Consider the following 17,216-nt stretch of genomic DNA (forward strand, 5'->3'; position numbering starts at 1 on the left):
GCAGATAATATGGATTTCACTGGAAATTAATGAGTCCCTAGGTATTTTTTAGAGAAAAATTATGACCATGAAACTCTTCAACTGCTTTTTTGGCTGCTGCTGCAATCTATTGTCTCAACATATCTGCTGATTTTTTAACTATATATCCATTCACACATGGATAAATTAATGCAGGTGGTCAGTTTAACTTTTGTCCTACAGATGTTATAATTTACTTGTTCCTCATTTGCTTTTTTCCTGCACAGTACCCATACCCGTGCATACACATGGTACATCATGCCCACTACTTTTTCTTCTACAAGTTTCAAAACACTTTGAGTCAGCAGAGAATAGAACAGCAAGTACAAACTTTGTGCTAGAAGTACAGCGAAGTGTTTGCTGCTCTAAAATATAAGAGAGGCTACACCTGGGTTTCTATTAGTTTCCAGACTAATAGTTTTTGGTTTGGAGTTGATTTCAAGAAGTTTGTAGGCCTTTCTGCTTTAAAAAATGGAAAGAAATTAACTCCAGTCCATGGCTGTAGTATTCTTGACACTGAGCTGAGTTGACAGGATGTCACTTCCAGTAGCAATTTGAGAAAATTGAAGTATGCCAAGTGCTGCACCCACAGAATATGAACCCAAATCCACCATAGTTTTGAGACTTCACAGCTTGGTTCAAGAACTCTGCAAAAAATAAACAGGTAGAGAGCCGTGTTTAACCAGCCCTCCCTGAGACAACCACAGGCTCCAAACCTAGAACTGAGTTTTTAGTAGAAGCTGCACTGTCTCAGTCCTTCCAGTGTTTTTCTTGTTTCAGCACTTGTCCAGAAGGGAAAGGGTTATTAAATACAGTATTTAAAAGAAGACTCTGACTTGCAGTCAAACAGAGCTGCTCCTGCTCACTGTGTAAGCAAGCTGAGCATGGGGCAGACCCACAACAAATGGAGCTTATTCTAGTGGCCAGTTCTGGGGCGAAAAGATGACACCTTTGCTCAGAAGGCACTAACCTTTGTCCACAAGGGAAGGGATTTTAAGGTATAAGAAGAAGGGAAATCCATGGACAAAGGTAAAGGCTTAAAGGAAGATAGATACCCTTTAAGGGAAAGCTTGAGAAAGCAGGAACCCTCAGCATCTGCACCACTGCCTGCCTCCCATGCGTTCCCTGCCAAAATGTGGAGCATGTGGGAAGGAGCAGTCAAGACGAGCATATGGGAAGGAGACAACTGGAGATCGCCTCTGCAGCAACAGTCCAACAAGCAGCAGGAAACCAGGAAAACAGAAAACTAAAAACAGCACCTGCTTAAAACTCATCATCTGGAAAAACACGGGCATTCACTCAGAGGTGAGCAGACGGAAAACACATCTTCAGCCTCCTAAAGGCAAGACACTGAAGCATAAAATTCAAGACGCTTCATTAACTGACCCATGGCCCTGAATAACTGTGGGAAGCATATTGCCAAAGTTCTCCTCTCCTCTCCTCTCCTCTCCTCTCCTCTCCTCTCCTCTCCTCTCCTCTCCTCTCCTCTCCTCTCCTCTCCTCTCCTCTCCTCTCCTCTCCTCTCCTCTCCTCTCCTCTCCTCTCCTCTCCTCTCCTCTCCTCTCCTCTCCTCTCCTCTCCTCTCCTCTCCTCTCCTCTCCTCTCCTCTCCTCTCCTCTCCTCTCCTCTCCTCTCCTCTCCTCTCCTCTCCTCTCCTCTCCTCTCCTCTCCCATATTTATAGCCACTCAGTCACATTGAACTTCCAGTTAATACAGGCAATAAAGGATCATGTTCTACAGCAGTGAACGCCTCACACCCCCGGGTGCCAGGCAGATGCCAGGAAACGTTGCCTGTTTCAGGAGAGGAAGTGAAGACTGACTTATCTGACTGAAAATGAGGGGGTAAGTGGGTGGCCGTGTGACGTACTCCCAGCTTTATGTGAGCTAATTAGAGATTGCCAGACAGGCAACCCTGTCCATGACATCTCCTTTTATTAATGCCTGTGATTACACAAGCTTCTCTAGCTCATCTGTATATTTCAGATTTGCTCCTGCTTTGCTGCTCCTGTGCCCACCCAAGCTGCTGGATGTCATTTCAGTATACCACAGAGAACTTGTACCGCAACAGTGAGGCAGCAGACACTTCTCTTCCATGAGATGCCATGAGAATATTTAGTACCAAGTATATTACTGTACACTTCTCAGTGTTAACTTTCAGGTAGTGGAGGGAAAGACTTGAATCAGGATTCGTTATTACCAGCCCAAACCAGATCACTCATTTCTAAACACAGAATTAAGTAAATTTGACTTTTCATTTTAATGGAAAAAATAAATTAAAAAAAAAAAATGTGGTGACAGAAGACTCTCATAAGGCTGCTCTATATTTTCCAAAGCATGATATGAACAATCTGTTTACTCCTAAATTGCAGACAAACCCCCAATGCCTGTTGCCAGCTCCAAGAAAACTTACTGGTTACAGACATTAAGGGATTGCCCCTGCTACTTGCAACAGCGCTCCCTGACTTCTACTACAGATGAAACTTTTCTTTTAAAGGCTGCAAAGAGAAGAAAAAAAACCCACCCCAAACTTACTAGTGAAGCTACCTGTCCTAGCAAATAAACAACCTTTCTTTCTTTGCTTAAATATATATATATATATATATAATTCAAAGATTTTTTAAAAATCCATTTAAATCACATGTAAGAACAATGAGATCACTGGGAAAAACAATTAAATAGAAACAAGATTAATAGGGCAAGAAGCAGATAATAATTAGGCAAGCCAATTTGATGACACTCATGAGGGCTCATAGTACTTATTCTAATCTATTAAATGAAGTGAGACAGGAAGGAATATTCTGGGGCAATATGCTACATAGATCTTGGAAGACTGCCTATTTTCTTTTTTCATGTATATTTTTCAGAGGTAGAAAAAAACCCCAGATTTTTATCTCTGTGCAAATAGAGATAAAATTCCCTTTACTTCTGTTCACTGACACAAAAGCAGCTTCAAATTCCGCAGTCTTAAAAACAGCTCACTCAAATAAATAAATATAAAGCTGTTGGATATGTTACCAAGGTCACAAAAAAAGAAAGAGGTTTCTGGATGATTTTTTTAAAAAAGAGAGACTAGTATGAAAAAACAGCTTATAGCAGTGTATTAAAAATCTTGTAAAGAAAATACATGGTTTGCGTATGAGGCAGAACATCAGCTTCCTTTCTCCAGCAAGATAAATAGGAAGAAGCTATCTTCTACAGCTCACTGTGGTGTAGGATGTGACAGCTGTGTGCTCTGCCACAGGGTAGGCAGCCTGTGCATAAAGGTTTCACAGGAATACAGTGTGAACATTTCCAGACAATGTTTTAGGTTATACCTAAAGGTCCACCACCACAGGAGAGTTTTGTTCCACCTGCCTGCAACAAGAAGCAAGGTAATAACTGGCACACTTACCGAAGGAGGAGGTGGTGTCTGGACTCTGTAGGGTGGAGGTGGCGTGTCTGTTATTTCTGGATCATCATGTTCACTTTCACTGTAGCATTCTGAGGCAGACATGGAAAATGAGCGAAAATAAAGAGTTAGATGGACACATTATTCTTTACAACACTGTGGTAACCAAAGATCATGAAGCAGGGTGTTCTGGACTCAGGACTACACTTCAACAAGTCAGTGTCTCCTAATCCAATTGTGGTAATGCTGGAGAGCTGTAGCACGTAGCAGGGATAATCCCTTAATCCCTGTAATCAATAAATTTTCCTGGAGTTAGCAACAGGCACTGGGGGTTTTTCTGCAATTTTGGGGTAAACAGATTGTTCATATCATGCTTTGGAGACTATATTAGTGGCCTTGTGAGAATCTTTTGTCACACAGGAATCTCATAGAGGCACACCATACAGTATGGCAGTAGATATGAAAAGGTAATACTAAAACTAAACACAATACTCTAGGACTACCCTAATTGTCTCTCTCTCTCTTTTTTTTTTTTTTTTTAAACAAACACAAACTCATAGGAGCCTCAATATCTCTTGGCATGTGGCAGAGGCAGTCATGCTGTTATTTCTTTCAACTATCTGTGCAGCAGGGGAAAACATATTCCACAAATTCAGATTAAATGAAGTGAAAATCATCGGTAAAATTAGACACAGAAAAAGGAAGGCAGAATGTTGCCAATTCTTATGCCCAGGACCTGGCAATAATAAACATTGGATAAATGATAGAATCACAGAACAGTTTGGTTTGGGAGGGACTGTAAAAGGTTACATAGTCCAACCTCTCTGCAATGAGTAAGGACACCTTCAACTGGACCAAGCTGCTTGTCCAGCCTGACCTTGAATGTTTCCAGGGATGGAGTTTCTGCCACCTCTCTGGGCCACCTGTTTCAGTGTTTTGCCAACCTCACTGTAAAAAATTGCATCTTTTTATCTAGTCTAGACTGGCTCTTTCTTAGTTTAAAACCATTACCCCTTTTCCAGCATACCCTGCTAAAATATTTGCCCCATTTTTCTTACATGTCCTCTTGGTCCACTGAAAGGCCACGAGGATCACTTTTGCTAAATCTCCCAACAGAAATTCAACCTTTACAGGAGCAAGTGCTTGCTTCCTGCCCTGCAGCACTTGAGCAGGGTGACAGCACTCAGCCCCACCCCACTGAGCTGGGGACATGAGAGTTTGCAGAGGCAAAGTCAGAGCTTGGTGAGGACTGCCAAGGGTCACAGAGCAGACGCTGCCCCTGTGGTGTCCATGGGATCCAGCACTGCCCTTTGCTGGTCACCTGCACTCAGCAGCCTGTGCTGTCCAAGGGCCTCTGTCCAGCTCTGCCCCAGAGAGCAGGGATAGCTAAATCCAGGTCTGATCAGAGCTGGACTTCAGGTGCTCACACTACTAGAAAGCAGTGTGTTAGCATGGTCTCTGGACAGTCACCTTAGATTATTTCATTTAAACTTAACCCATTTAATACCCACATGCTTTATTTTTCTGCATGTCATTGTGGGGGGAGGATGGGTTTTAATAAGCACAGAGTGAGGGGAATAAAGTTGTAAGAAAGAAGAATTCTGTGCATGAGAGAGAATTTTCTAACATGTTAACAAACAGAAACTTAAAGAGGTTCCTTATTTTTTCTCCCTGTATTCTTTGCAGAACTCTAAGGTTTTGAGTAGCATAGATGCCAGTCTGTTTACTGGAAGTACATGCTGGCTTATATAAGCATAAAGAACTGAAACTGGCTGCAATAAGGCCTATATCAAATTCTAGGACTCTATTAATGCCTTTTTGAGTAATTGAGTAAAAAGCTTATGCTTTCTACAGCTCCCTTTTTAGGCACACAGAAGAACTGGAAAAGAATCATTAGCTGTTTCTGATACTCTAAACAAGCAAATGGCATGGGGGAGTGGTGTTAAAATGCACAGAAAGTACTTGAATGCACAAGAAATGCCATAAAAAGAGCCAAGATTTCTGAAGAATTGTGTGTGATACAAAGAGGAAGAATTGGTCAGCAGGAACAGAAGTGACTGTGCGTAGTGACAGTGTTTTTATGAAAAACAGCAATGTTTCTGTTACGACACGTTCACCCAGGCCCCAGTGGGTGCTCCACCCACACTGAAGGTAGCTGCTAGATAACCTGTGACAAAACATGCATGAAAAGACAAGGAGGTGTTTGATACCAGAATCAGAAGGCCTATTCCTGAGGGGCAAATGGGACTATCTTTAAAAGCTAAAGAAATATTGGCTGTGTTCTGCTATTGTAAAGTTATTAGAAAACCTGTTGCAGAGGTTATTGAGTGGAATATTTTATCCCTTTTGGACTTCTTTTTTTTATATTAAAATTGGTGGAATGACTAATTTTTTATTGATTCATAATTCTTGATTCAACCAGTATCACATTTTTTGAGGTTTAAAAAGATTGGTTTAATGTATAAAATTTTGGCCATTCCCATTTTCCATTGAACTCTTCCCTTCATAAAAAGATGGACAATATATTTGCACACTTCCTCCCTGAGTACAAGTATCTTGCAGTTCTTGCTACGCAGCCTAATATTCAATATAGTCCCTTTATCCTAAAGAGTTTTGATAAAGTTGCCTTCAAATGGGATACAGGCAGGAGGAATTAGGTCGTGTATGAATTAACAAGTTTCCTGAAAAGAAACAATTGTGAACTGAAAACAAAGAAACTGATGAGACTTGATGAATGTTCCAGGAATCAGTATTATCTGTGTTTACCAACTCCAAAACTGCTTTTAATGATAGAGCATAAATGGAGCCAGATCAAATAAATCAATAATGTAATTACATGTCCCAAGCCTGGACATAAACCACAATCTTGAATAAAGCAGAAGGAATGCAGAAAGGAACACTTCATTGCTTAGACAAAACAGGCTGCATCACCTAAGTGTTCATACTATTGCAAATACCAGTTTCTTCTTCATAATGACAGCTCCTTCACAAGCTCAGCAGTTCTAAAAAGGGCCTGGCTACCAGTAGTCTAAAAGTGGAGACTTAAAAGCCCAGGTGATGACACATATTCCTCGAGTTAGAGTCCATTCCTGGCTTGATAACATAATATTCAGAGCAATTCTCATTCTAAACCAGCTCCAGAGCACTTATTCTAAACCAGCTCCTCTGCCCAGATTTGTGATTTGAGTGTTGGTATCCTCCCACCAAAGAGTTATATTAGGTCGGTGTACAAATTAAGACAATATATTAATAGTTTAGAACTTTTAAAGTTTCTCATTCCATAATGAACTTGGGCTTGGCTCTGAAACAAATTGCAGGCTCCAGAACAGCAGAATCCCCTCATGCCCCAACACTGCAATTGTTGAAATCCCCAGGCCTGAAGGATACAGTAGGGATGAGTCTGCAGAGCACAAGGTACTTCCAGGCATGCAAACTGCCTTGCTGCAGAACAACTCCTGTAATATAACTCACCAGCTCAAAACCCAGAGCAGCATAGCTGTTCCTCTTCACACTGGGTAGGCTTGGCAAGCCAGCAAACTGCCAGAAAGTAGTTACACACCTCTCACAAGATCACCTAGCGTCTATCACTCACTGTTTCTCACCATTTTTCCTTTTCTTGTGATTACTCTGCACTGTGATAATGTGGTTTCTCTGAGCTCAGACAGTAGACAGACCCAAGACAACAGTTCTATAGAAAGAAAATAGATGACAAAAAATTGGCCACTCAAAAACTCTGAAGAACACAATGTAGTTATACACTGAAACCAGTTAGGAACATACCTTCCTCGTTCTTCCTGTTTGGTGCCAGAGGGTCTACAGCCATTCCCAGCTTACTTAGCCACCTGTTTGAGACAGAGGGAACACAGAGTCAGGGACACTCGCACGCTCTTCAGATTAGTTTTGTTCCTTTCAGTTTTGTTCTACCTCATCACATCTGTTTTCATTAGCCTGAAGACTAAATGTCAAAGTTTCAATTTCTTGGATCATCTTCTAGAAAGGCACCAGTTACCTCCAGATTAATATTCCCTGTAGTGAACAGGATTAGTTGCCTGGGACATCTTTCCCTGATACTGAAAACAAAAAGGCACTACTGATGACCCAGGAGTCATATTTGTGTAATCTAAAGAAAAAGTCTTTGTGCTATAACACCATGTCAGTGAATTAGTCCAGCTGTTGAGGTGTCATGTTTCACCTGACATGAAGTAAAAGGTATAGGAGCCATAGAAGATTCTATCAGTTGCCCTGGCCAAAACTATTGCAGCACAGTCTGCGCTACTTGAAACCAAACTTTTTGGTCATTACATATCATATTTTTCAACTTGCTATGCACTTTTGGCTTTTGTAAGTCTCACTTCCTGTGTTGCTTTAAGTTATTAACTGGGGTGTTTTTCACTTATCTTCTTAGGAAGCTGTATTTTACTAGCGCTAGAAACATTCCCTAGTTATACTTTTTGTATGTTATATTTGCCTGTAGGTCATTCAGATCTAGCCACCTTTTAAGTAACTAACAACTGAAACAGCTCAAGCTTTTAAGATTAAAACTCAAGGCATATATAGAGAAGGCATGAAGGACAGGAATTCCTGAAAAAAGTCATTTTTTTTGATTTTGGTTCTACTAAAGCAATAGGGAATTTGCTAGTAAGATTAGCATCAAAGTAACTGCACTACACTGCTATAGAGCAATAGAGCCACAGACAATTCAGAGCAACAAAGTCTCATTTCTATAAGAGTGGCCCCTTGACTCTTTTCTGACAACTAATTCTAACAGAATGATTTTTTAAATGAAAATCCACCTTCACAAGGAAAATATTTGCTAAAAAATTTCTAGGACTTCATTAATGACAAGGGCAAACAGGTTCACTACTAACTATGTACAACTGGCCAGCTAAATGCATGCAGCTAGTCAGCAGGCCTTTACTTTTCATGTGTGCATGATAATAGCAAATACATGATAAAATAGTGAAACAAATGACTAAGTGATTAATAAATCCACTGTTGATTTAATAGAGATCTATGTACAATTATAGACATGTATTGATATATGCATGAAGAGTTACAAAAGGTCATGATCCATCAAGCATTTATGTACACCAGGAACTCGACACACACAAATGCTCCAGTGAGTTCAGTGGAACCATTCAGATGTGTATTTGCAGGACTGGAGCCAAGAGAACAGATGTCTTTTAGTCTGTTTCGACATATGCGTGAGTATGCGTGTACTTTATGTATTAAATGCAAGTATTTTATACTTTGCCAAGGAAAACATCATCAGTTGCAACAGTGGGGAGTTAGTACAGCATAGTGCAGGCTGCTTTAATACTAAGCTACCTAGCTTTAAGCCAAAATGAAATTTACTCAAGAAGTGGAGTTTGAACAAAATCATTCTGGGGGCATAAGAGCTAAGACACCTGCATAGATTTTAATCACTCACTCACAGGAGACTAAACATTTTTTCACATGAGAATTTCCATCTGGGCTCGAAACTAGCTGTTAGCACTTACTAATATCCTCCATTAGCTCTAATTTTCCTTCCCCATACGCCCTTCCATCTCTTCTTTCTTAACCAGGGTCACCCTCTCTACTGAAACATTCCTGTCCAGCTGTCTCTGATTCTCAGCCAACCTCATCCTATCTGCCTCAGGAACTTGTCACTGCATTCAGAAGCTCTGGTGGGAAATTCAGGAACACCAAAATGGATGGTTATCTCCCCACCAGAATGCTCCATGATGCTCCAGCTTGCAAATGGCAACAGGTTCTTTTCATCTATATATATTTGTAGGTATCTGTGAAGTACAGATTTATTAATACATATCTATGTACACCACTACTTTAATATTGTACATTTCTGTATCTATATATCTTTCAGAAGGTCACACACCTTCTTTCAACCTCTCTCTTTTTCTGTTGTATTAAATATGTATGAGGTCTCTCATTTATAGAGGGAATGAGTAGTCATTGCCCAGTGAAAAATCGTATAAAGATGGCCAGTAGAGCCATGATTAAAATCCTGACCTGACTGTTGTAGAAGCTCTCCTCCCATTTAAAATGTACTGCTTTGTATCCAATATTTGGCCCTTTAATGCAACAGCATAGACAACAAACTGCGATCTGAAGTAAAAAGGGCAAAGATATGAGATATATCTAAAATCAGCCAAAATTTGATTAATAGAATATAATGTCTTTCTGATAGCTCAGTAGTTTCTAAAATGGCAACATTCATGTCCATTTTTACTTCTTCCAGTGAGAAACATTTGATTGCTAATCATCTGGATATTTGTGAAAAAAAAAAAAATTTTGACCTATCATGAGGATCATTCAATTACAGCATAGTTTGATGCTAAGTTAATGCTAATTTACATTTAAGAAACCAACCTTTCTATCCCTCTAACCCTCCTTGTTAGCTGATACGATACTCTGAAATCAGAAGCTGTTATATTCTAGTCCTAGATCACTTCTGGGACTTCTCCCTCTCTTTCCGTTCTCCCCTCACTCCTTTGTGGGTGCTGTACTTGCCATTAAATCTTAGCACTACTCTGATGGAAAGGGATTTATACCAGCAAGTATTGGGAAGATAAGTATCAAAATTGGGCCAGTTATACAATTCTGATTTCAACCATAATTAGTGAACAAAGAGCAGTAGTTTTCTTCCATTTAGTGACCAGAAAAAGTAGATTCAGTAATTCCCCAAATAACTTTGTCAACGACTGCCTGACAGTGAAAGACTGAATTTTCAAAGGGTGTTCTCATGCATGAGACAGGATGAAACATGACCAGTCGCTCCTACTCACGTGTTCATTTCCAGAACATTTTCTGCCGCAAAATAAAATGTCTTGATCTGTGGGTGGCTGATCTTAATAGCACTTTAAGAAAAGAAAAAAAAAAAAGAAAAAAAAAAAGAGATATGAAGAAAGCTAGTTACCATAAGAAAGAAAAAATAATAGCTGAATGAATTATTTAAAATATTTATCCATTCCTCTCTATTAATCTAGATTAGCTTGCCCATCAATACAGCTCTTCCTTTAAAAATCTAGTCTATTTTTAGCTCATTTCCTAGGCCACACATTATTCAGACAGTATAAACTACAGGAACTTGAAAGGAAGGAATAAAGAATAAAACATAATCTTCCATTATTTCAATACATAACCTGTTGCGTTCCCATACCTCAAATACTATGTGCAGTTTTGCTTACTTCGGCTCTGAGATGTAAAGCAGACTTGAAAAACGTTGGAAGAAAGCACCACTAGTGACCCAAGACATGAAACAGCTTCCATGTTCTGTGGTCGATCAGGCTAAGACCTCAAAGCAAGGAAAACTGATGGCTGAGGGAAGGGGCATGTGACACAGTAAAGTCAGAAGCAGCACACAGTGGGTGAACAGTGACTGAATTTCTGACTGCTCCATCAGAAGAATGAAGGCTTTCTCTTGAGGGATGCAATTAAAACCATGCTACACTTTATAACTTTGAACAACAGCAACACCCCTGCAAACATTTGAAGTGTGCTCAGAAGCGTCTGGAAGTCAGTGCTGCATGTGGAGTTTGGAGATAATATTTTTCATGCGAACCCTGCTAAAGAAAGTATTTATTCCCTGCACAACCAAAGGCTTCAAGTGCAACCTAAGTTCAGTTGCACCACAGCAGCCTAAAGAATAGTCCAGGCTTGGAGGGATGCAGCATTTTTTGCACCACTGCTGACCTCCTCAGCTAAGGGGCATCTGAGAACTACAGTCTACTCATAATTAGGGAATGAAAAAACAGAAGAAAAGCATTCGGCAAGATCCTCTTGGTTTTTTTTTTGTTTGTTTGTTTTGTTTGTGGTTTTAGCAGAGCACATCTGACAAAGATTTTTCAAAAATATTTTTGCAATATCGTTTTCTTTCAGTACCTCAATCAATATCTCATTATTTATACAACACAAAAGAACTCCCCACAGCTTCACTGTTAAAGACTACTATTCCTTGCAACATTGTAAAAATCATGCAAAACTGGGAACAAGAGATAAACTTACTGCTTTTTTTTACATTCAATTGCACGATCCACACTGAAGTCTGGAAGTCTTATAAATCCTTCTGCTTTTTCAGCCTTCCATAAAAGAAAAGAAAATCAATATATCATCACATCAACCAACTGGTAAGCTAGTAGACTCCAATGCTGAATAATATTTAACATGCAAGTGCTTGTTTTTGACAGCTTTTTATGCTGTGAAAATATATGCTCATCACCATGGGGACACATTAACGCCTGATAAAATATTTCTATACCAGCTATATTTGTGCAAATCTGGGGTGCTGGAAAGCTATAACTCCTGTGGGTGCAAGTGGCAGAGTGTAAGCATAGATTTTGTTGACCAGTAAAAATGAACAAGGGTTATATCATCTGTTCAGGTCTGGATGGTGCTTACAATCTTAAAGGCGGGTTTGCGCCATGATACAGCATACGTGCATCTTACACAGACGTGTAACAGCAGTACATAAAATAACCCATGTATAGCTGAAAAATACAATCCAAAAGTGCCTCAAGTTGATTGTAAGCAGAAATGGAGAAGGGTGTCCCCTGTGTAATAGCGGCATGGACCGTTTTGCAGGGTCAGCTGTACACAAGCAAGGCAGAGGCAATGCAGGCTGTTTCCATCCCACAAGGTGCAAGGGGATCGTCCCACGCAGCTGAGTTCTGTGGTTAAACAGTGCAAACCTGCCTCAGAGGGCTTTGGTCACCCATCTATCACTCCCCACAGAAATTTGCAGGCGTGGTACAAGAGGTAGCAAAATCCAGGCAGACATTTACATTTACAGTACCCTGTTTTTATCCAGTCAGCCCTTTCTGCATGTGAGGAGGTTTGCTGAGCATTGACGTCTCTGTTCTCAGTCAGCAGGACTCTGAGTCAGAGTGTTGCTCCAGCAAAACAGAAGTGACAAGCCTCAGATCCCTGTTTGTGCTGCCTGAAACTGAAACATCTGAAGCAGAAATATTTTCCTTACTACATTTATCTACATACACCTGGTCATCTGCAATAAGATTAGGAGTCCTCCTAAGATGAGCAAAAGATGACCAAAAAAAAAAGATTCATCTACATTTTTGTTTGTAATGTAGACAAAAGTCTGTAGAACATAATGTCAGGAAAAAAACAGCACTTTCCAAAACACAGAGTGCTCATTCCTGAGTTACATTTTTGCTGCTCCCAGCCACTGCTCTTAGACACATTAAAATTCTGAAAATGTACACTGAGTTAAAGCAGGTAAAATACACACAACAATTACAAAGGCAGAGGATAAATGAAGATGTCTGACAGTATCTCAAGTCTCATTATGCATGAATATGACGAGACTATAAAAAGATGTTCATCAAGACAAGTCTTTGAGGTTTAATGCTTGGAAGTATGAATCTCCAAGAACTGAAATATGGATACAGAATGGATACTTCAGTGAGGCTTCAGGCTTCAGATACTTCAGGCTTCCCCTCGCATCTGCATATCAGTCCTTTGGTATACAATAATGTATACCAAATCATGACCTAACCATCATTCCTGTCATTTATATGTACTAAATATTCATGTGAGAAATTTATATTTTACATCCTCCCTATTAAATGGTTTTGTTGCTCCAAGACATACTCACACAGACACACAGCATCAGTGGAAGGGATTTATCATATTTTCTTTTAATACAGGAGAAAAAATTGGTTCTTTTACATCTAGGCTGAAAAACTCTCAATTTGTAATTTGTATGAGAAAGTGCTTATTTGCTACTGTGGGCTTTTAACACTCCCTGATTGTATTTGTATCTGAAAAACTTGTTTATTGACTAGCTTGAAGAGCTTTTGTTTACATTCCACAGGTTGGAATTTCGTGAGGCTAAAGTCATTATGATAGAATAACAACTAACTAAACCTAGTATTACCATCCCAGATCCATAGTATATTAAGTATATTGGGAAGAGCAAATAAATAGTGGTGAGTAACAAAGGAGCACTATTCTTGGGCTGCACTGTACTAAAAGTAGAGATTGTATTATCCAGCATTTCTGTTCCAGAAAAAAAGATCACTTACTGGATCTGGAACACCGAATTTCCTGTTTAGTTCTCAAGACCAACCTGAGAATATCACAGACCAATCTCAAAAAAGCTGTCCATGAAGTACAACAATCACTACTGCAAACATTGCTGGATGAGAAATGCATATGATGCCAGTTGCTTCTCTGCAGTGTCAATCAATATTCCCAGTTTAAGAAAAAGGTATCCACGAGAGCCTGGGTGAAGAATCTTGTTGCCCAGGTAGCCATGCAGCAATAAATCCATGGCCTGAGCTGGATAAGCCATCAGGTGGGTGAATGGGTGAGTTGGGTCTGGGACAGGTTTGCCCTTCCTTCCATGTTCCAAATGCAATTACAGCTCAGCCAGTTCTATCAGTGCAGTGACCATTGGTCTAGACTGCACCCTAATAAACAATTTAGAATGCTGCAAATGCACTCCTGAGGGGATTAAGTCCATGAAATGCCATTAGATAAGTCAGTGTCTCTACTGTCAATGTATAAAAGTATTTGAGCGTTAGGATTTTGTAGAGGACTAGTGAATTACCAGCAGCCCATAAGCCAGTGTGGAGACACTCACCTGGATTACTCCCACCTGTGCAGAAATGGAGCTCGGGCTTGAACCACTGACTTAATCCATTAGTAATTTAGATAGATTCCTCTATCTAAATTAGGGGAGCTCCTTCTAAATTACTAATGAATTACTAATGAATTACTAAAACTCTGTAGGCTTTGATTTCAGCACTTTAATTTTGACAGTTGGACAACAGAGAAACCCTTGACTTCTTATGCATTATTTGGCCTGTTCCAGTTGGTAAAAGATTATGTTCTCACATACACATTCTCTCTCAATGGATTCAGATTTTATACTAATTCTGCCCGTGATTTCATATTTGTTCATTTAAAAAAAAATTATGTTGCATTCTATGCATGAGTGAAATACACTATTTGTGCACATCTAAAATGTGCCATCTACGTAAGAGAAAAGAGGGCTTTGATGGGTATGTAGCTTTATAATAGGAAAAAAAGAAAGGAAAAGAAGTCACTTAAAATCTTAAAGGGGTTATTTCAGTCAGCAAACAGAATTCCAAACAAACCCTAGGAACAGAACATGTGGAAGTCATCTTTTCAGTCATTCTTGGGATAAAAATGACATTTTAAATCATTTAAAGCATATAGAAATCCTAAATGCTTTCTTTCTTCCAAAATGTTATCTCTAACATGACTTTAGCATGCTATTATTTTATTCACACATTTCACTCAAGATTCCTTCAGATCTTGATGCAAAGCTGTAAAATAGCCCTAAAAAACTCAGATAAAAAGGACCTTGACCTGTTTTCTACTTAATCAGGATGTTTAAAAGAATAAGCTGTTATCTCTTGTGGGTTTTATAGATGTTAGCCTAACATAAATCTATGCATTTGCTATTCCAAGTTGTAGAAAAATAATTTCATTAATAACAACAGTCTCTGAAAATTCTTGTGGCAAAAAAGAAAGTATCCATTTTTTCACAGAAAAAGCTTTGCACTCAAAAAAAAATATTTATGAAACACAATGCATGAATCCAATGAAAGAGGCTAATGTCCTTTTGAGCTTGCCTCAATTTGTTATCTCAATGTTGTGGCTTTAGGAGATTTAGTAAGTCATCTAAAGTGAGTGTAATGTTGCAGCAAGATTTTAAAAACTAGTGCTAGAAAATAAAATATCTTGGTTTTGTGGAACAGCTCCAATCTGCAAATCAGGACAGTCCTCATGGCTTCATCAGTGTTTCAGCACTGCCCCCAGAAGACCCTATGGATGCTGGAGGAGCAATTCAGAATTTGAGACTTTTCCTCTCCACCAAGTACATCAATGAGGCATCCTAGAGAACTGTGAATAATCTGTGTAAGATATTGGGCCATAGGTCCCTAAGGCTCTCAGCTCAACCAGCTGACATCAATGACTTTTTCTCATCCACGTAAGCAGCCATTACTACTCAAAGGTGAAAGATTTTTCTTTTAAAAGACCGCAATTATCAGCTTCCAGCAAAGCTGTTGAAGTGAGGACTAATTTAAATACAGTGAATGAGGGAAAAAAAAAAAAAAGCACAAAGATAAATAGTGACAGTAGATCACAGCCTGCAACTCTTTAATTTTATATTTATATTTCTTTTCAGCTGAATCCCCATGACAACCACCGTTAACACATTCTGCAACAATCAATTTCAACTTGATTTGGAAAATGGGTCAAGCTACCCTAAAGACCCACCAGACAGAGGCATTTCAGTCCTTAGCCCCATTCCAGCCAACATCATCCAACACAGTCGAAACAAGCACAAAGAGCCAGGAGCCTGGGATTGCATGTGACAATCCTCCCCCACCACCTCTCTTCCTATGTAGGAGTACTAATTCCCTCTGGGGTTTCAGTATGAGAATTGAAACAGCTAAAGGGTCAGGCAGGATCACAAACTACTATTTAAACACTTGTCTTCAAGGCAGCTGCCTACAGAGAGCAGTACTAAAAAGAAAAAAAAAAAAAGAAAAAATATATATAAACCCACCACCAAAAACTAACACTAATGGAGAGCAGTTGTCCAAGGAGTCTGGTGTTCTTGAATGCACCCAGAAAGTCTGACTGCCCAGATACATGATGACATTTCCTGTGTTTTCATTGCAAAACCAACCTTTCTGTGCTTCCTCCTAGTCCAAACAGCTTCCCCTCCCCAGACTGGGAGTGCTTCCATGCTGCAAAGAGAAGTTTACTTGCCTCACATTTTATAGAAAGAAGAAGGGTGTGTGGGAAGAGGTTCCAGGGCAGCCTACCCAAGCCTGCTGAGACCACTGGGCCCTAACCTCAGCTAGTTCATCGAAAAATTACTCAGATTTGCCTGTGTTCTCCAGCTTTCTTTCAGTGGAGGAGAAGCTTGACTCTTGGGGTGTCTGGTCTGCTATTGCTGACCCGTTTATTATTTTTACTCTTTTGACCTGTGGCATTCACAAAATATTTTATGCTAAATTGAAAGAAATATTAGCTGCAAATGTCACAACAAGTGACACTATATCATGTACCCAAATCTGCCTCTCATGAGAGACCCAGAACCAAAGTGGCTTGAAGAAAAAATAAACCAGAGTGACAGAAACATTCAGAGCTTCAGAGGCACATGAAGACAAACTTGACCAAGAAGATGATATTCAGATGAGGGTATCTACCCAAATCCAGGATAATGCTTGTTCCCATACAAATTCCACCTATTTTCTCTATTCTCTATTTTCTCCATCTCCATTAGTAAAAAGGTCCAGCACCCTGTTGCTATGCTACAGTTGCCAGTGTCTGGTTTTCACACAGCCACAAACAAACCATGCTCATTTCTCACCAGAACCAAACTGGTCAAGCAGAGCTACAGGCAACCAGTGTGCCCCAGTCCCTTTGAAGTCAGCCCTGCTCTTTCACCACCACCTTTGGCATCAGCCTCTGTAAAAGGCACAGGCACGGGAAGCCTCAGGCATGTGAGAAGCAGCACTCCCATTTCAACAGAACGTTAAGCTGTCACCTTGTACACCCCCTTGGGACCAAGGATTAACTTTACTGGAGACAGTGGAAGTGCAGGCAGTCCTAATGCCAGGCCAGAGACTTGTCAAGCAAGCAACTGTGGCACTGATTTCTCCTTCATCAGTTTAGAAGTGAGAATGTCTGGGTCTAATTGATCTTACACACAACATGGAGCATGCCTCTGGTCTCAAGAATTCAAGAAAGCAGGCCTTAGCAAAGAACACCTCCTCTCCTTTCCAAACTCCTCAGTTCTGCAAAA

The 17,216-nt window shown here is 39.9% G+C and overlaps 1 protein-coding gene across 1 annotated transcript in view; it reads right to left on the reverse strand.

The window, feature by feature from the left end:
- Positions 1-17,216, reverse strand: part of IPCEF1 (interaction protein for cytohesin exchange factors 1) — a 77,923-nt gene that overhangs the window by 15,191 nt on the left and 45,516 nt on the right. The window contains exons 5-8 of the mRNA XM_066315506.1: positions 11,414-11,487; positions 10,195-10,266; positions 7,187-7,248; positions 3,410-3,498 (exon numbers count right to left, since the gene is read on the reverse strand). Coding sequence (XP_066171603.1) covers positions 3,410-3,498; positions 7,187-7,248; positions 10,195-10,266; positions 11,414-11,487 — 297 coding nt within the window. The remainder of the gene's footprint in view (positions 1-3,409; positions 3,499-7,186; positions 7,249-10,194; positions 10,267-11,413; positions 11,488-17,216) is intronic.

This window comes from Sylvia atricapilla, chromosome 3 (genome assembly GCF_009819655.1).
Source record: "Sylvia atricapilla isolate bSylAtr1 chromosome 3, bSylAtr1.pri, whole genome shotgun sequence".
Taxonomy (NCBI): Eukaryota; Metazoa; Chordata; class Aves; order Passeriformes; family Sylviidae; genus Sylvia; species Sylvia atricapilla.